The sequence below is a fragment of the Triturus cristatus genome, chromosome 4_1 (assembly GCF_964204655.1).
Source record: "Triturus cristatus chromosome 4_1, aTriCri1.1, whole genome shotgun sequence".
Taxonomy (NCBI): Eukaryota; Metazoa; Chordata; class Amphibia; order Caudata; family Salamandridae; genus Triturus; species Triturus cristatus.
The window spans coordinates 977,647,436-977,663,142 of NC_140585.1; the positions used below are offsets into that span (position 1 = coordinate 977,647,436).

Sequence of the window (15,707 nt, forward strand, 5' to 3'; positions counted from 1 at the left end):
ATGTACTCCCTTTACTTCTCACTCCCCCAAAAAAACGGCTCCCTCAGACCAATCGTCTATCTCAGACCCTTCAACAAATACAGCCTGTTCGAGTATTTTTATCTGATGGGATCACAGGTTATCCCACTAATTCAACAAGGCTACTTCATGACCGCACTGGATCTAAAAGACTCCCAGTTCCGCATACTCATCTACCCAGCTCACCAACGGTGCCTCTGCTTTATGGTAAGTGGCCATTGCTATGAGACCAGGAAACCCCATGGGTGATAAGTGACCAGCGGTGTAAGTATTTATGAAGGAACAAGGGTCCCTGAAGAAAAGACTGTAGACAATCAAATATACATAGAAAAACAATGAGGCCGATTTATGTTCTCCAAGTTGAACAATCATAAATATTTATTTAATGCAAAATAAAGCATTGCACTGGGAAGGCGTACACAAGAAGGATCGTATAAGACTTCCAAATTCAGGCACATAAATGTGACAAAAACACAAAAGTTTAGTCCCAATCTGTCGGTACTAGTGCTCATGTGTGCACAAATGAACAATTATAACAATTGAATCAAGGTACCATAGTTGACCAAGTTTTGATCCATAGTGAAATATTAGGGTCATCATCCGGACATACAAAGTTATACCTGCGACAGTAATCTGGTTACAGCATATTTTGCCGGATCCGATGTCAACGAGGGGCAGTTAAGGGGAGGGAATGCTCGTATCCACTGGGGATAATAGGGTGAAGAAGAGAACTGCCGTATCTGGAAAGAAATAAACATCCTGCATTTAGGAAAGGTCTGCTTGTCTCGCCTCAGGTCAAAGAAAACGCTTAATTACTGTCTGGCTCGACAACTCGCATCACAACCTATGGTGCAGCCAAAAGGCCCCACTCAGACTGGGACGTCGAGATTGAATCTCAGCCAAGGATGTTGGCATCTGTGCCATAGATCTTATTTCCTGGGGCGGGTTCCTGCTCTGAATCTTAAGCCAAGTCCCCCAGTTGATGCAGATCTAGATAAAGAAGACATCAGCCATGAGAAACACCACACCCTTCTCCACCTCCTTAGAACAGAACGTAGGCCGAGCACCGCCCTCTAGTACTAGAATTCCAGTCCGCCACTGCATCAGGGCCACTGTTGGGCACTTAAAACACGTTTCAAATCCGGTACCCAGCCACCTTCCTGTGCCGAAGCATCTCATGAAGTCTTGGATCTCAGCTCCCGGCACCACCGTTGAATCTGGTGTGGAAAATGCCCCCAAAGCCATCCTCTGCTTCGAAGCCGCCTTAGTCAAAATCTACCTCGGTGCCATTTCTCCAAAGGTGCCTTTGGCATCCAAATTGACCTTGGTTCCAGCTGTGCAAATACCTTCTTCAGATCTAAATGCCTGGCATTCACAGCGCCATCATCCACAGCCTCAGAGGATCAAGACAGGCTGGTCCCACAAGGACTCCCATGAGTAGCTCGATGCTAGACAGAAGCGCTTCATAATCCCCCTCCCATGCAAAATAAAACTGGCATGATCTTGATACTCAAAGTGTTGGCGCACAGCTAGTTTGTAATGTTCTCTTAAAACTAAAACGTGTTAATCTCGTATGCGTGCACACCCGTTGTTAGGATAGCTAGCCCATTTGCTAAGTAATAATTAACGAGTGAGTATACACTTGGTGTCTGGATGCACTGCTGAAGTTCAACTTTTTCACATTGTCCAATACACAAACACTTTTTGTAAATTACTGCAAGAAATGCTGAGTAGCTCTATTAATACAAAAATCTTTTAGCCTTTATTTGGCAAACGTAAATTATCAAAAGTAGTTTTGAAAGATTTTTTTTGCATATTCACATAGCTAACAATGAAAAAGGCACGATGTCACTGTGACGTTAATCAGAAGCAGCCATTCTAACAAAATGTACACTTCGCCCAATGCATTTCGGGATCATCTAATCCCTTCTTCAGGGGCCTCTGAAAAATTAATAATTCCAATTACCTTCAATGAAATGATGAAACAAACATACAGGGGTGTCGACTGAAGCACCCAAGAAACGCATAGACGTGGCAATCGTACTCCCAATGAATACTGGCATATAGAAATGTGCAAAGAAAGAACCCAGATCAGATCGAACCAACAAGTGAAAAGAAAGACAAAAACCTCAACCCTAGGACACTATATAACGACATGCTGGGGTACCGATCTATGCGGACAGTGTTTAGGCTTATTAATCGTGCCCTGGTCATTCCACCCATCACCACTGCTTGTCAAAAAAGAGAGACTGCCACTTACAGAACGGCATGACAACCATTCATCAATCTGCTGTTCAGTCTCCTTTTGAGGAATTGAGAAAGCATTCTAGAAAGTTCTGCACAGGCCATTAACTTCAGAGCCTGGTTCACAAAGTTAGATTGTCCCAGCATGGGTCCAGGATGGCTAGATCCACTTCAGATTTTTAGGTTGGCTACAGAAAAGTAATTCACATACATTTGATTCAAATTAAATTGATTTACATATTGGTTATCTTGAAATTCTGATGAGGGTTCTGACTTCCTGTGCTCTACACTTACTCCTCTGTTCTTTTATAGGGACACCTGGCATTCCTACCAGTTGAATGAAAATATTATGTGAAGTAGGCCTTCCTTGAGAAATATGGTGTTTGAAAGAATGCACACCATACAAGACACTCTCCACGCCCCTCATGCCCATTTAAGCAAGTAAGCATTTTGCAGAATTACTGAAAAATTAGCTGAGTAGCAGGCACACATTGCCATAAACCAAAATACACCTGGCAGCATGTTGGGGCAATAAGCAATTGCCACCTGATTGCACTGTAAACTTGTTAGCACATTTTGGTGCTTTCTTGCTGCCTGAGGTTGTTAAATATTAAAACTCGTAATTTCATGTCATGAACAAGAACATTTCAGCATCAGAACTCTGTCACAAGCATAAATAGCATATTTGCTGCCTAGTAAAGAAAGTTCATGAAAAAATAAATCCACAATTCTATAATTCCAACATGCAATCAGTGTGTAAGAAAATGAAATAAACTGTTGCTGTTCTAAAACATTAGAACTAAAATAAATATTGTAGCAGACAAACAGAGAATACGAATCAACATAATAGTTGCAAATCAATCACTGATATGCCATATAGGTTTCCTTCTTGCCCATGCTCTTGAGTCTTGTGCTTGCTGTTTCACTAAAATAGAAAGGGATTTTTCCCAGGCTCACAAATGTGGTCATGTGTGGGATAGTCTTCAGCACTAACCGGATCTCTCTAGACCTTGTATCTCTTTTGGATCTTTCTGCTCACCATCAAAAAGGTGAACATGATGTACAAGGGAGGTGTGGGGGGGAGCAGTATGCATGTGTGGTAGAGTGAAAGTGACCAACTCTTTTGTCCTAATTCTTCTGGGAACATTATTCTGAAGGCCACTACCTCTGACGACAATGTTTATATTTATAAATGTTTATGAAAACTAAATGTATTGAAATTTGTCAAGTATGTAAATGTATTTAACATAGCTGTGAGCCTTCGCCTTTTAAACTATCCGTGTGAGCACCAAAATAGTCTGCAAATGTGTTTTCAATTGCTCCATTTGATACACTTTCCTCTAAAGTAAGGTTGCAAGTTGTGCTCACTGATTTCAAGGATATCAGTAGCGGGTTTGTGCCAAGTGGAAAAAAGATGCTAACTATTTTGGAGCCTATATTTACACGTCCATCTATTTCAAGTTGATCTCAAAATGTTCATGCTTGGTTTTTGCATTTCAGTTTCGCCACTGCTATAATCCGAAGGTAAAACGAAGCTCTAAATCAAGTAACAATCATAAAAGTATTTTGCTTTAGGTCATTTCATAAGACAGTTTGTATAGCCTGTCACAATCAGTTAATATAGTGCCTTTGGCTTTTACTGGCCAGTTTAGTGTGTAATGATAAATAATGCTCAGATTGTGGAGGTCCCATATGTGCCTTCAAAAATATGCTTATCTTAGGCTTAGCATTATCTGTCTCCTTAATGAGCTAATGAGAGGGTGATGCAGGAGTTCCCATCCAAAATCTATATGATTGCTACTTTGTGGCACCTGCTACCATAGAAGCCCAGTGTCAGTTGAACCACTGATCACAAGAGTGTGATCGGAAATTTGCAATTTCAAATCCCAGTTGGGTCTTTAAAGGCTTCCTTCCTTTAAACATGGATGGAAAATAAGCAAAGTATTATATGAAGTGATGGCAAATTTGGTGTAAACGGCTGCATGAAAAATGAGGTGCCAATCAAAATGTAAAATTAGTTTTTGCACTCTTCGCAGGACAGTTGGGTTAAAATTAGAGGTCATGTATTCGCATGATATGGCAGGACATCAAGTATGTTGCCATGGTATTTGGTGGAGGTTAAAACAACGGAACCGGTGTGGTAGGATTTGGCGTTTTGGAGTAGGGCAGGATGGTTCATTCCAGTAGCATATGATTTTGGGTAGGTAACACCTTTCTTTTAAATTCTGTTATTGCCTATTTGTTTCGGAATACAAGCAGTAGATGTATTTGCATCGGGTAAATGAACAGACTGCATAACTAAGCTTGATTTTGGGTGTTTCAGATGGACTTCCCTGGCCACGGCCACTGTTTCAGCAAAACCATGGTGAGGAGTGACACACAGTTGGATCTTTTTTCTACATGCTCAGTTTTATTTTTATTGTGTTATCGACATACTTAATTACCTCAAATGTTTTGACTTTGAATTGGTTAGTGTATGCTTCGGGTTAGTGAATGCTTTGGAAGATTAAATACAAGTGACAAAGTTCTAAACTGTTCTGAAAGAAGCTGTTCTACCACTTTACCACTACTCTTCTCCTCTGTGCAGTTTGTCTGAAAACCGATTATTGCAGACCACCTCAGTCTGTTTTGGTGATGGTTCCTAATTGTAATTATTTGCAAGTGCAACATACCTAGGTGGACTGATTGAATCATTTACTTCATTTTCATTTTTTCACTTAATTTACTTCATTTTGGGACCTTTCTTTCTAAGCACTAATTTTAATATCAGTCTAACTTGACTTTAGAATTACCTTGTAACCATATTTTGTTTAATTATGGATTTTAGAAATTAATTTGTGTATGAGTGTGATTGCCTTAGAAAACAGAGAATTTATACTGGTTGAATCGCTAACGTTTTGGGGTATTTTCAGATGCTAGTAGCATACACTGGTGTGGGCTATTTTCTTCAGACCCTGTTATTGACTACAGTTAACCTAAAACGTAGTGCTATCTTACTGTCAAAAAAGTAGTGCTACCTTACTGTTTTCTATCATTACTCATTTCTTGGATCTCTATTTCCCTGACATTGTCTTTTGTGTACGATTCCACCAAGACTTGTGTGCCTGATGCAGCATCCCTTTAGACATGCCACATTCAAATCAAAGTTCTGCTACCTTATGCGTTTATCTCAGGTTAACAGCAAAAATGCTGCTTTAAGTCCGATCTTGTTATTGCTCCAGTCTGGAAGTCACTTAGTGTGTGAAATAAACCTGCTGAACTACAGTAAATTCAGCGGGTGTGAGTCCTTTGAGGTGGTCTACTACGAGCAAATTTGATCAATTTATAAAAACATTTCATGGTAGATCCCAAAATATCCATTAAGTGCTGCATCGGGCAATGGAGTAATTAGTGGATATGATTGAAACACATAATATTTACAGTAGCGTGGAAAATGACTTGTATGGCATAAGAGTCTATCTGTGAAGCTAATTTTGCTTTATTCACATGCGCTTGTATAGAAGGAATACTCTAGTTTGACATTAACTAGTCACTTGAGGTATGTGGACAAGCAAAGATTTGCTCCAAGAGCTCCTTGGGCAGCAGTCCCCCCTCCTCCCCCCTCTTCTGCAAGGACCACGTTTTTCAGTTACTTGTCTGTACCGGGTAAACCAGTAGCATTTGTGCTTAACATAAAGAGATGATGGCTTTCTCTACGTCATACTTTGCTCAATTAAGTAAACCTTGTTGGAGGCATAGGGTTGTTTTAGTTTTGAATTTAAACATTCTAAATCTGTTGTCAATCCCCCCCCCCCCCCCCCCCCCCCCCCAATTTTTGTTTTATGGATTTATGCGATCAGTTAAGTGTCAGGGGACTGCTTGCCTTGAGTGCTTGTCCTCATTAACGCCTACAGTTGCTGGACCTGTTTTCCAACAGTGCCAGCTGGATCTGGAAGAGAACGGGTCTCCTATCCTCAATCAGGGCACCACGTCCTCCCTAGGGAACGCAGACTGCCTGAAGGACCTCCACCTCGCGGGGTCAGAAGTTCCAGGGGCAGAGATGATCGCCAAAACAGAGGTAAGCAAGTCACTGTGTCCGATTTCATTATTTTTTCCCATTAGCACTTTCACTTGAAGACGTTACTTGCAAGACCATTAAAATATCTTGCAAACTTTAATGCGCACCTCGGGCAGCAAGGCCTACTCTCGGACACAAGATGGACTGAAGCAAAAATCCACTGTTAGGAAAACAGGTGTCATTTTGTGAAATGGGGAGTCTGCAGAGAACAAATAGGATGGTGCTAAATGATTGTGAAAAGAAATGGATACCAGCTCAGTGTCCTATACTGCTAATTATGTCCTGGCAGAAATTGAATTTTATCACATGTATGTTGTTTAGACATCTATAAGATATTTTGATTTGGGTAAAAGTATCCCTTCATTATCCTAAGACAGAATGCTGAAATCCAATAGTCTTTTCTTGAGAATTCTTTTACAGGTTGTCTGATTATCGCAATACTATCTGTGAAAATTCCTTCAAGCCAGCCACATCTCCTATGCACAGTTACTTACAGTGTGACGCTTTGACATGCTGTGCAAAACCTATTGAGGATCTGTCTGGAAGGATTTTACTGGTCCCAGCAGAAGTATGTTTATGCATAATCAGATTTCCTTTTTCTTAGTAATTCTCGCCTTTGCTGCAACATTTAGTAGTTTGAGCTGCAAGTGCAAAACTGTGATTAGTAGGAATGCAACCTCTTGTGATACTAAGGGACAACTGCATTCCAAAAGTTACTTTTAATCTTACTAGTGGAGGTTACAAATCTCGGTTAGTATGTGTGTGGGAACATAAGGTAGCAGACAACTTTGCTTTTATATGCCATTGATACAGTATTGTGCATGCATCTGAGTGTATGTAACATATATTTAAACTACCTACTGAATGGTTTTATATGAATAGAATAAAGGGTATCGGTGTGCTGTTGATGGGAATGCTTATCCAGTTTCATTGCTTGGAGGAACGGTGAGTGCAAAATGGTTGCATTTTGAGGTGTCAAACCTTTAGCAAATAAATTTAAAACTGTCTGCACTTCATAATGTTGGTTTGTATGCAATGTACATTAGTGTTGAGTAATGTATTAATTTAGCTAATATGCATGTATATTATCTGCAGCATTTGGACGGAAACTCGTTGCCACTTAAACTCTTAAAGCCATGTTCTACACATTGTGCCAGGGGTTTTCTACTGTGTACAGTAGGTTCTAGATTTTTTAATTGACGTAATCAGTCAGACTAATATCAATGTTTGTGGCTAGGAATATATATGTAGCATTAATCTTATGTTCTTTCTGTTTGCTATTCTGTAGAAGTATACAAAGGAGCAGTACACAAATTAAATTCATATACATGTTCTCATAGAATTGCGACATTAGAAATAATTGAATTATATGGTATGCTCTTTCATGTGAGCTTTGGGCATGTCATTGTCGTTTACTAATCTTCTTCAAGGCTGCACTGTTGCTAAGAACTGTCCTCTTCACACGAGGAGTTATGCCATGCAGTCACAAAATGCAAAAGTGGGTAATGAAAGTTGATGAACCTTGAAAAGGGTTTAGTGTGGATCCTCCGATCAAAATTGAGTTTGTGGAAATAGGTTATTGGGAGTTAATGCAGTAAAATGATGGACTTGAGGATTGAGGCATAATGTCTCTGTAGGTAGGCAGAAACAGTGGTAGCTCAGTACTTTTAGCTTTGTGGATTTGCTCTATCCAGCAGCAGAAGGTAGAGACTAAACATTTTATTGGGAAAAACCTTAGAAAAACCCAAGTAAATGGAGTGGTAGCACAATTGAGGGTAATGTTACCTCCCTGTTAGATTGGATGGGGGAAATAAAACTCCCCAGGACTTAGCGGCCATGGGTGGCAAACTTAGCGACAAAAAAAGCTAAATATGCAGCCTACAATCTTCAAATTCGCTGTATTTTTGCAGTGGGCAAAAATGTGCCCGCCACAAAAATACTGAAGTCCTGTGCTGTCACTGCTGGAGACTGTGCTATAATATCACAGTCTGTAATGTTGCAGACCCTCCAGCAGCACAGTGCCTGAAACCGGAGGGTGTCTGATGCCAGAGTGTAGATTACAATATGAAACCTACTCTTTTTGGCATTAGATAACCTGTATGTGCAGGGTAGCAGGAGCCTGCAGAGTCCCCAGAGGGGGCACAAATGTGTAAGGTGGGCTGCAGGCTAATCACACAGGAGGGGGCTATGTGCATTTCAAAGGTGGGTGGCAGAGGAATTTAACATCTCTGCTGCCTGCTGGCCTGTTGCTCATCTTCACTTTGCTGGCTCAGTGGCAGCACAGAACCAGTAAAGAGAGGGTGAACGTCATTTTTGTTTGCGGACACTTTTGTAAAACTCATGGGATTTTTACAAAAGTGCCAATTTGTTTTGCAAATTGCGATATCCTGGGAGAGTGTGGGGGTCTGGGAAAAGCGCCTGTTTGGCTCTGTTATTGTAATCAGCAAACGGGCCTTTGCACCCATCTTGTACACTGGTGGCCAACCGTTGCCGATGATCCCATCGTACTCGCCTCATCAAGTGGGTGATCGTGCAGTATTACCAATGAGACTTCCTCTACCAGCCGCAGGTATGGCTAGAGTGGCAATGGCATCTCCAATTTAAACCCGGCGCTTGATCAAGTTAACGTGCCTACCAGCCCCACGGGACCATGGGGGTTGTGTCCTTTCATCTACTGTTGGTATAAAGCCACGTTGTCTGCCTGTATGCGGTTTTACGGGTAAAGTAAGCAACAAAACTGAAACTTTTTCTTTAAAGGTCAAAGTCAAATCTTAGCTGATAGGTAAGATCCTCGAGTGGTGTGGTCCATTATATTAATGTGGTAAAATAAATCTTGTGAGAAGGGGGGGTGGGGGTTGAGTTGTGGGAAAGCCCGCAGTTTACATTGCTCAAAGACATGTTAGACCCAAAGGGTCTGGAGGCTTAGTGGAGTAATGCATCCACTGCAGGGGCCTGTGTTCAACCTCATGGCCACAGGTTCAAATCCCGGCGGGTCCACTCAGTCTCTCATTCTTTCTGAGGTCAATAAAATGAGTACAATTGAGTTGGGTAACGATAAACATCTGGTTCGAGGCATGTGGGCTGCTGAATTCATATCTGTGCATAGATCGCCGCCTAGGGTTGGGTCCGGATGTTTGCACGTTGTTGTCCTGGAAGAGTCTTCGAAGTATCCTGGGATAGGTGACTCCTCCCCTGGACTACAGTGCGCATGGGCATCCTCTCCATCCTCAGATTGTTTTTTTCCGCCATTGGGTTCGGATGTGCTTATCTTGACTCAAGTTAGGAAAAACTTTTTCCAGGCCAAAAGGCCTTTAGTTCGCGTCGGTACTGTTCCCGATCGGTATCGATAGTATCTTGTTAGTTTACTAACTTCCAGAACCAACTTTTTCGCATTTTACACGACCATCGACCCGTCATCGACGATGGAATCGAGGACACCATTCAAGCGGTGTCCTGTATGCAATGCGAAATATCCCCATATCGACGTCCATCCGGTGTGCAACAAATGCCTTTCACCGGATCACGACGAATCTACATGTATGGCCTGTGCCCGATTCCGATCCAAAAAGACTCTCCGGAATCGACGAGCAGCGAGACTCGAAGCGCAGCAAGCGGCCCCGGCCAACATCTTCAGCGCCGACGACGAAGATGTCGAAGACGTGGAGAACCTACCCTCCAGCCCCGCTTCCGAACAATACTCCGGATCGGAAGACGTCGAAGAACAACTCTTTTCCAGAGATGAAGCCGACACCGAGGTAGGAGACTACAATGAGGCCTTAGGGGCCGAAGAGAGTAGCTCCGGTGACGAGCAAGGCCTACCCGTACAGACTGAGGATATCCCAGTGCGCCAGTCTATGGCTCCGGTCGAGGGATCGCCTTCGGGCCTTACCCAAGACCTATCCCGTAGTCCTTCGGCCCCGCCCTCTGGCCCGGCCTCGGACATTCAGCGGCAGCCATTACTACCCAAAACGGCTGGTTTCCCTTCATCGAAACCGAAAGCTGTATTTGTTCACCCGAAACCGAAAGTGACGCTGGTCGGATCGAGGCCCACCACACCTTCGACGCCAGCAAAACCTGTCGGCACCGACCGCACCAAACGAGATTTCGGTGCCGAGCTTGCATCAGCCGACGTCGGCGCCGACACACGTAAAAAGACCTTCGGTGCCACCAAACCTACTCGGCTCCCGGCACCGACACAATCGGCTCCGACCCCAAAGGTCAAACCGCCTGCTGCGTCTCACACCGCTTCGACAGCACCAACAAAGGCACACTCATCAAAGACGTCGACGGCCATTACCGCCCCTCGACTCGATGACTCACCGGCGCCGAAGAAGTCCACGCCCGCCTCTGCAGAACCGGTCGGCGCAAAGGACTCGATGGCGATCCAGGTCCGGCCCGTTGCTGCGCAACGCACCAAACACAAAGCAGTCCTCCAGGACAAGTCGGGCTCCGAGCCGATAAAAGCTCCGACAGCCTCTTCGGCACCGGCCAACATCTCTTTTGGCCTGCCGCCACCCACGGCCCCAAAACTGTTCCAAATCAGAACACGAGTCACCCACACCACGTTCACGCCTGCCGAACGCTCTCCTGCGGAGACGTCTCCATCACATATCATCGACGCCGACACCGGCAGGATGATGCTCCACAAAAGGAGAATAACTTCTGAGCCAGCTTTGGACTCCTACCGGATCCCACTTAAAAGAAAGCTGCCAGTGGCTTCGGAACCAGTTCTTTACGAACCTCTCCATTCCACTTACCAGGATCCACAGTCCTTCTCTCCCACATACTCAGACACAGACGTTCTGGAGGACTACATGGGTGACCACGTCCCCTACCCCGGAGAGATGGACCCTGAAGGCCACCAAGACCCTGACCAAGCTTGGGATGACCCTGTAGACTCGGGTGCACCTATGGATACACAGGACCCGCAACTCTATGGAGCAAAAACGTCTCCCACAGAGGACACTGCCGCATTCAACGCCCTAATTGAACGTGCTGCAGCCAATCCTGGTGTGCAACTCCACTCGGACACCGTCGAGGACGGCTTTCTCATGGATACTTTCGCATCCTCAGAAAGGAACATAAAAACTCTACCCATGTTGAAGGGTGTCCTCAAACCAGCAAAGGACATCTTCAAGGAACCCACCAGGGCAAGAGTAATAAACCCCAGGATCGACAAATACAGGTCGGCGCCTGGGGACCCTACCTACATTAGAGGCCAGTTACCTCTGGATTCAATAGTGGTTGCGAATGCTCGCAAACGGGCACACTCGCAAACAGGTGATGCTCCTCCCCCGGACAAGGAGTCCAAGGTGCTAGAGACCTCCGGCAAACGGGTGGCGGCCCAAGCAGCTAACATATGGCGTATTGCCAATACCCAGGCGCTCCTCGCTCGCTATGATCGAGCACACTACGACACATTGGAAACATTACTCCAACATCTCCCTGACCAATTCAAAGAAGGTGCAGAGATCCTCATCGGGGAGTTTCAACTCCTCACAAACGCATCCATTAAGTGTGCACTGGATGCGCAGATACAGCTGCCAGAGCCATAAACACTAACGTCATGCTGCGACGACACGCCTGGTTGCGAATCTCCGGATTCAAACCTGAGGTACAAAATAACATCCTCAACCAGCCTGTCAACCTCGACTACTTATTCGGGCCGGAGGTTGACACCACCCTAGAGAAAATAAAAAAGGACACAGATACTGCAAAGTCCGTGGGGGCTCTCCAAACGCAGTCCTTTCGGAGCGGCTCCTTTCGTCGCCCCGGAAATAGAGGAGCAGGTAGAGGACAGGGGTCACAGCAAACCTACAACAAGGGCAGCACCTACGATAAAAACACCCGGGGTGGATATCGTGGCTCCAGCACAAAGGGCAGAGGACGCGGGTACGGCAACACCAGGTCCTCCCCCAAGAACAAACAGTAACGCCCTCTCCCTTCCTCCCGACCACATAACACCTGTCGGGGGAAGGCTACAAAGGTTTCTGTCCACGTGGAACTCCATCACCACGGACAGGTGGGTCAAAGATATTATCAAATACGGTTACTGCCTAGAATTAACCTCAACTCCACCCACAATACCTCCAAAAAACCGTCCTATGTCCTCAGAGCACTTAACGCTCTTACAGCAGGAGGTGCAAAGTATGCTACTAAAAGGCGCAATAGAGGTCGTACCCGTCCACGAGCAAGGTACGGGGGTGTACTCCTTGTACTTTTTAATACCAAAAAAGGACGGGTCACTCAGACCTATATTAGACCTGAGACCCCTGAACCGCTACATTCTCTCCGAGCATTTTCACATGCTCACTTTACAGCAAGTCCTCCCGCTGCTCAAGCAGGGAGACTTCCTGGCCACGCTGGACCTCAAAGATGCGTATTTCCACATACCCATTCACCCCTCACACAAAAAATACCTCGGGTTCACAGTTCAGGGCCAGCACTACCAATTCAAAGTCCTTCCCTTCGGCGTGACAACAGCACCCAGGGTTTTCACAAAGTGCCTAGCTACTGTGGCGGCACATCTACGGAGGCAGCACATACACGTCTACCCTTACCTGGACGACTGGCTCGTTCAAGCAAAGTCAGCCCAGCAATGTGCCAACCACATGTCCCGCACCATTCACCTCCTTCACAGTCTGGGGTTCTCACTAAATTACCCAAAATCCCATTTCCAGCCCGCACACGTACAACAGTACCTAGGTGCGACTATAGACACTCTGGCGGCCACAGCTCAGCCAAATTTAGTGAGAATCAACAGCATGCAGATGCTGATTTCCAAGTTCAAACCACAACACTCCCTTCCCGCGCGAGTGTTCATGCAGTTGATAGGCATGATGGCCTCCTGCATCTTCATAGTCCCACACGCGAGACTACATATGCGCCCGCTTCAGGAGTGCTTAGCACATCAGTGGAATCAGGCTCAAGGACAGTTGAAAGACCTAGTGTTGGTGAGCGGTCGGGCATACAACTCTCTGCATTGGTGGAATCCACAAAACCTTTGCAAGGGCCGACCGTTCCAAGAGCCTGTTCCACAAATAATACTGACAGCGGACGCGTCTCTCCAGGGATGGGGAGCACATGTACTCAACTACACAGTGCAGGGACTATGGACAACACAACAGAAGAAGATGCACATCAACCTTCTGGAATTGATGGCAATCTTCCTGGCAATGAAAGCATTCAAAGTACACTTATGCAACAAAGTCGTGTTGATCCGGACGGACAACATGACCGCCATGTACTACATACAGAAGCAGGGAGGAACACACTCTCCACAGTTGTCTCATCTGGCTCAGAGCATGTGGAAGTGGGCCATTCAGAGGAACATGTTCCTCATGGCAGAACACCTCCCCGGCAAGGACAACCAGATGGCGGATCTGCTCAGCAGACACAGCCACCAGATGCACGAGTGGGAGTTACACCCATCAGTACTCCAACCATACTTCCAGCAATGGGGTCATCCAGAGATAGACCTATTCGCCACAAGCGAAAACGCAAAATGCCAAAGCTTTGCCGCCAGGTTCCCACATCCGCAGTCGCAGGGCAATGCGATATGGATGAACTGGTCCGGCAGATTTGCGTACGCTTTTCCCCCAGCACCACTGATACCGCTGGTGGCACGCAAACTCAGACAACACTCACTGACGCTCGTCCTGGTTGCTCCAACGTGGGCACGCCAGCCATGGTACACCACCTTTCTCGAACTTTCCGTGGTGCCACATCAAAGGCTGTGGATCAAACCCGCGCATTTGACGCAGAACCATGGAGAGATTCAGCACCCAGATCCGCAACAGCTGAACCTGGCAATCTGGCTCCTGAAGTCCTAGAGTTTGGCTTCCTAAACCTGCCACCTGACTGTATGGACATCATTAAGGAGGCCAGGAGACCCACTACCAGAGCTTGCTATGCAGCCAAATGGAAAAGGTTCGTCATTTATTGCAATAATAATGACATTAACCCGCTAGACGCATCCATCCAAAACATAATTGGTTACCTCTTACACCTATACCGATGCAATCTGGCGTACACCTCTATACGTGTCCATTTGACCGCAATATCAGCCTATCTGCAGACCAGGCAGCACCTCTCTCTATTCAGAGTGCCTGCCATCAAAGCATTCTTGGAAGGACTCAAACGAGTCATTCCACCACGCCACCCACCAGCTCCAATGTGGAACCTCAACTTGGTCCTCACACGCCTGATGGGTCCACCCTTTGAACCTCTACACTCATGTGAGATTCAATTCCTTACCTGGAAAGTAGCTTTCCTAGTAGCGATCACTTTTTTAAGAAGAGTTAGTGAACTCCAGGCACTAACCGTTCAAGAGCCATTTATACAGGTTCACGCCAACAGGGTCGTACTACGTACCAACCACAAATTCATGCCCAAGGTTATATCGCAGTTCCACATGAATCAAACTATTGAACTACCTGTTTTCTTTCAAAACCCACAGACTGTCGCAGAAAGAGCACTCCATACACTAGATGTAAAGAGGGCCCTCATGTACTATATCGACAGGACTAAAGTCTTTAGGAAAACAAAACAACTTTTCGTTGCCTTTGCCCCACACCACAAAGGTAACGCTATCTCCAAAGCAGGTATAGCCAGATGGATCGTTAAATGTATTCAAATTTGCTATCAAAAGGCTAAACGCACATTAACGATTCCCCCACGAGCCCACTCAACACGTAAGTTAGGGGCCTCCATGGCTTTCCTAGGAAACATTCCTTTGCATGATATATGTAGAGCAGTCACCTGGTCCACTACACATACATTTACCAAGCACTATTGTGTAGATGTGCAATCAAAACAGCAGGCAGCTGTAGGACAGGCTGTTCTCAAAACTCTTTTTCAGACCGCTGCAGCTGGCACTGGTAGCCGCCGCTAATAAGAGGGCACTGCTATGTATTGCACAGATATGAATTCAGCAGCCCACATGCCTCGAACTGATTATGCTACTTACCAGTATGCATCTGTTCTTGGCATGTAGGGCTGCTGACATTCATATCGCCCTCCCTCCTCCCCGGCGCCTGTAGCAGCTGCAGCTCTCAGAATTACTGTAAGCATGGTCATCACTTTCTGTATCTACTCCATCACTGCCACAATGGCGAAAAACAATCTGAGGATGGAGAGGATGCCCATGTGCACTGTAGTCCAGGGGAGGAGTCACCTATCCCAGGATACTTCGAAGACTCTTCCAGGACAACAACGTGCAAACATCCGGACCCAACACTAGGCGGCGATCTATGCACAGATATGAATGTCAGCAGCCCTACATGCCAAGAACAGATGCATACTGGTAAATAGCATAATCATTATTCAGCGCCAAAATGCCCCTTCGGGGTGAACAAGTGCTGTATAAATACATATTGCTATGTTTAGG

At 45.5% G+C, this 15,707-nt stretch overlaps 1 protein-coding gene across 4 annotated transcripts in view; it reads left to right on the forward strand.

The window, feature by feature from the left end:
• CPSF6 (cleavage and polyadenylation specific factor 6) overlaps positions 1-15,707 on the forward strand; it is a 389,871-nt gene that overhangs the window by 186,379 nt on the left and 187,785 nt on the right. For 2 of the 4 annotated variants that reach the window (XM_085653879.1, XM_085653878.1), the window contains exons 6-7: positions 4,586-4,627; positions 6,179-6,319. In XM_085653879.1, the coding sequence (XP_085510005.1) occupies positions 4,586-4,627; positions 6,179-6,319 (183 nt within the window). The remainder of the gene's footprint in view (positions 1-4,585; positions 4,628-6,178; positions 6,320-15,707) is intronic. The other 2 variants (XM_085653881.1, XM_085653880.1) reach the window with 1 other exon arrangement.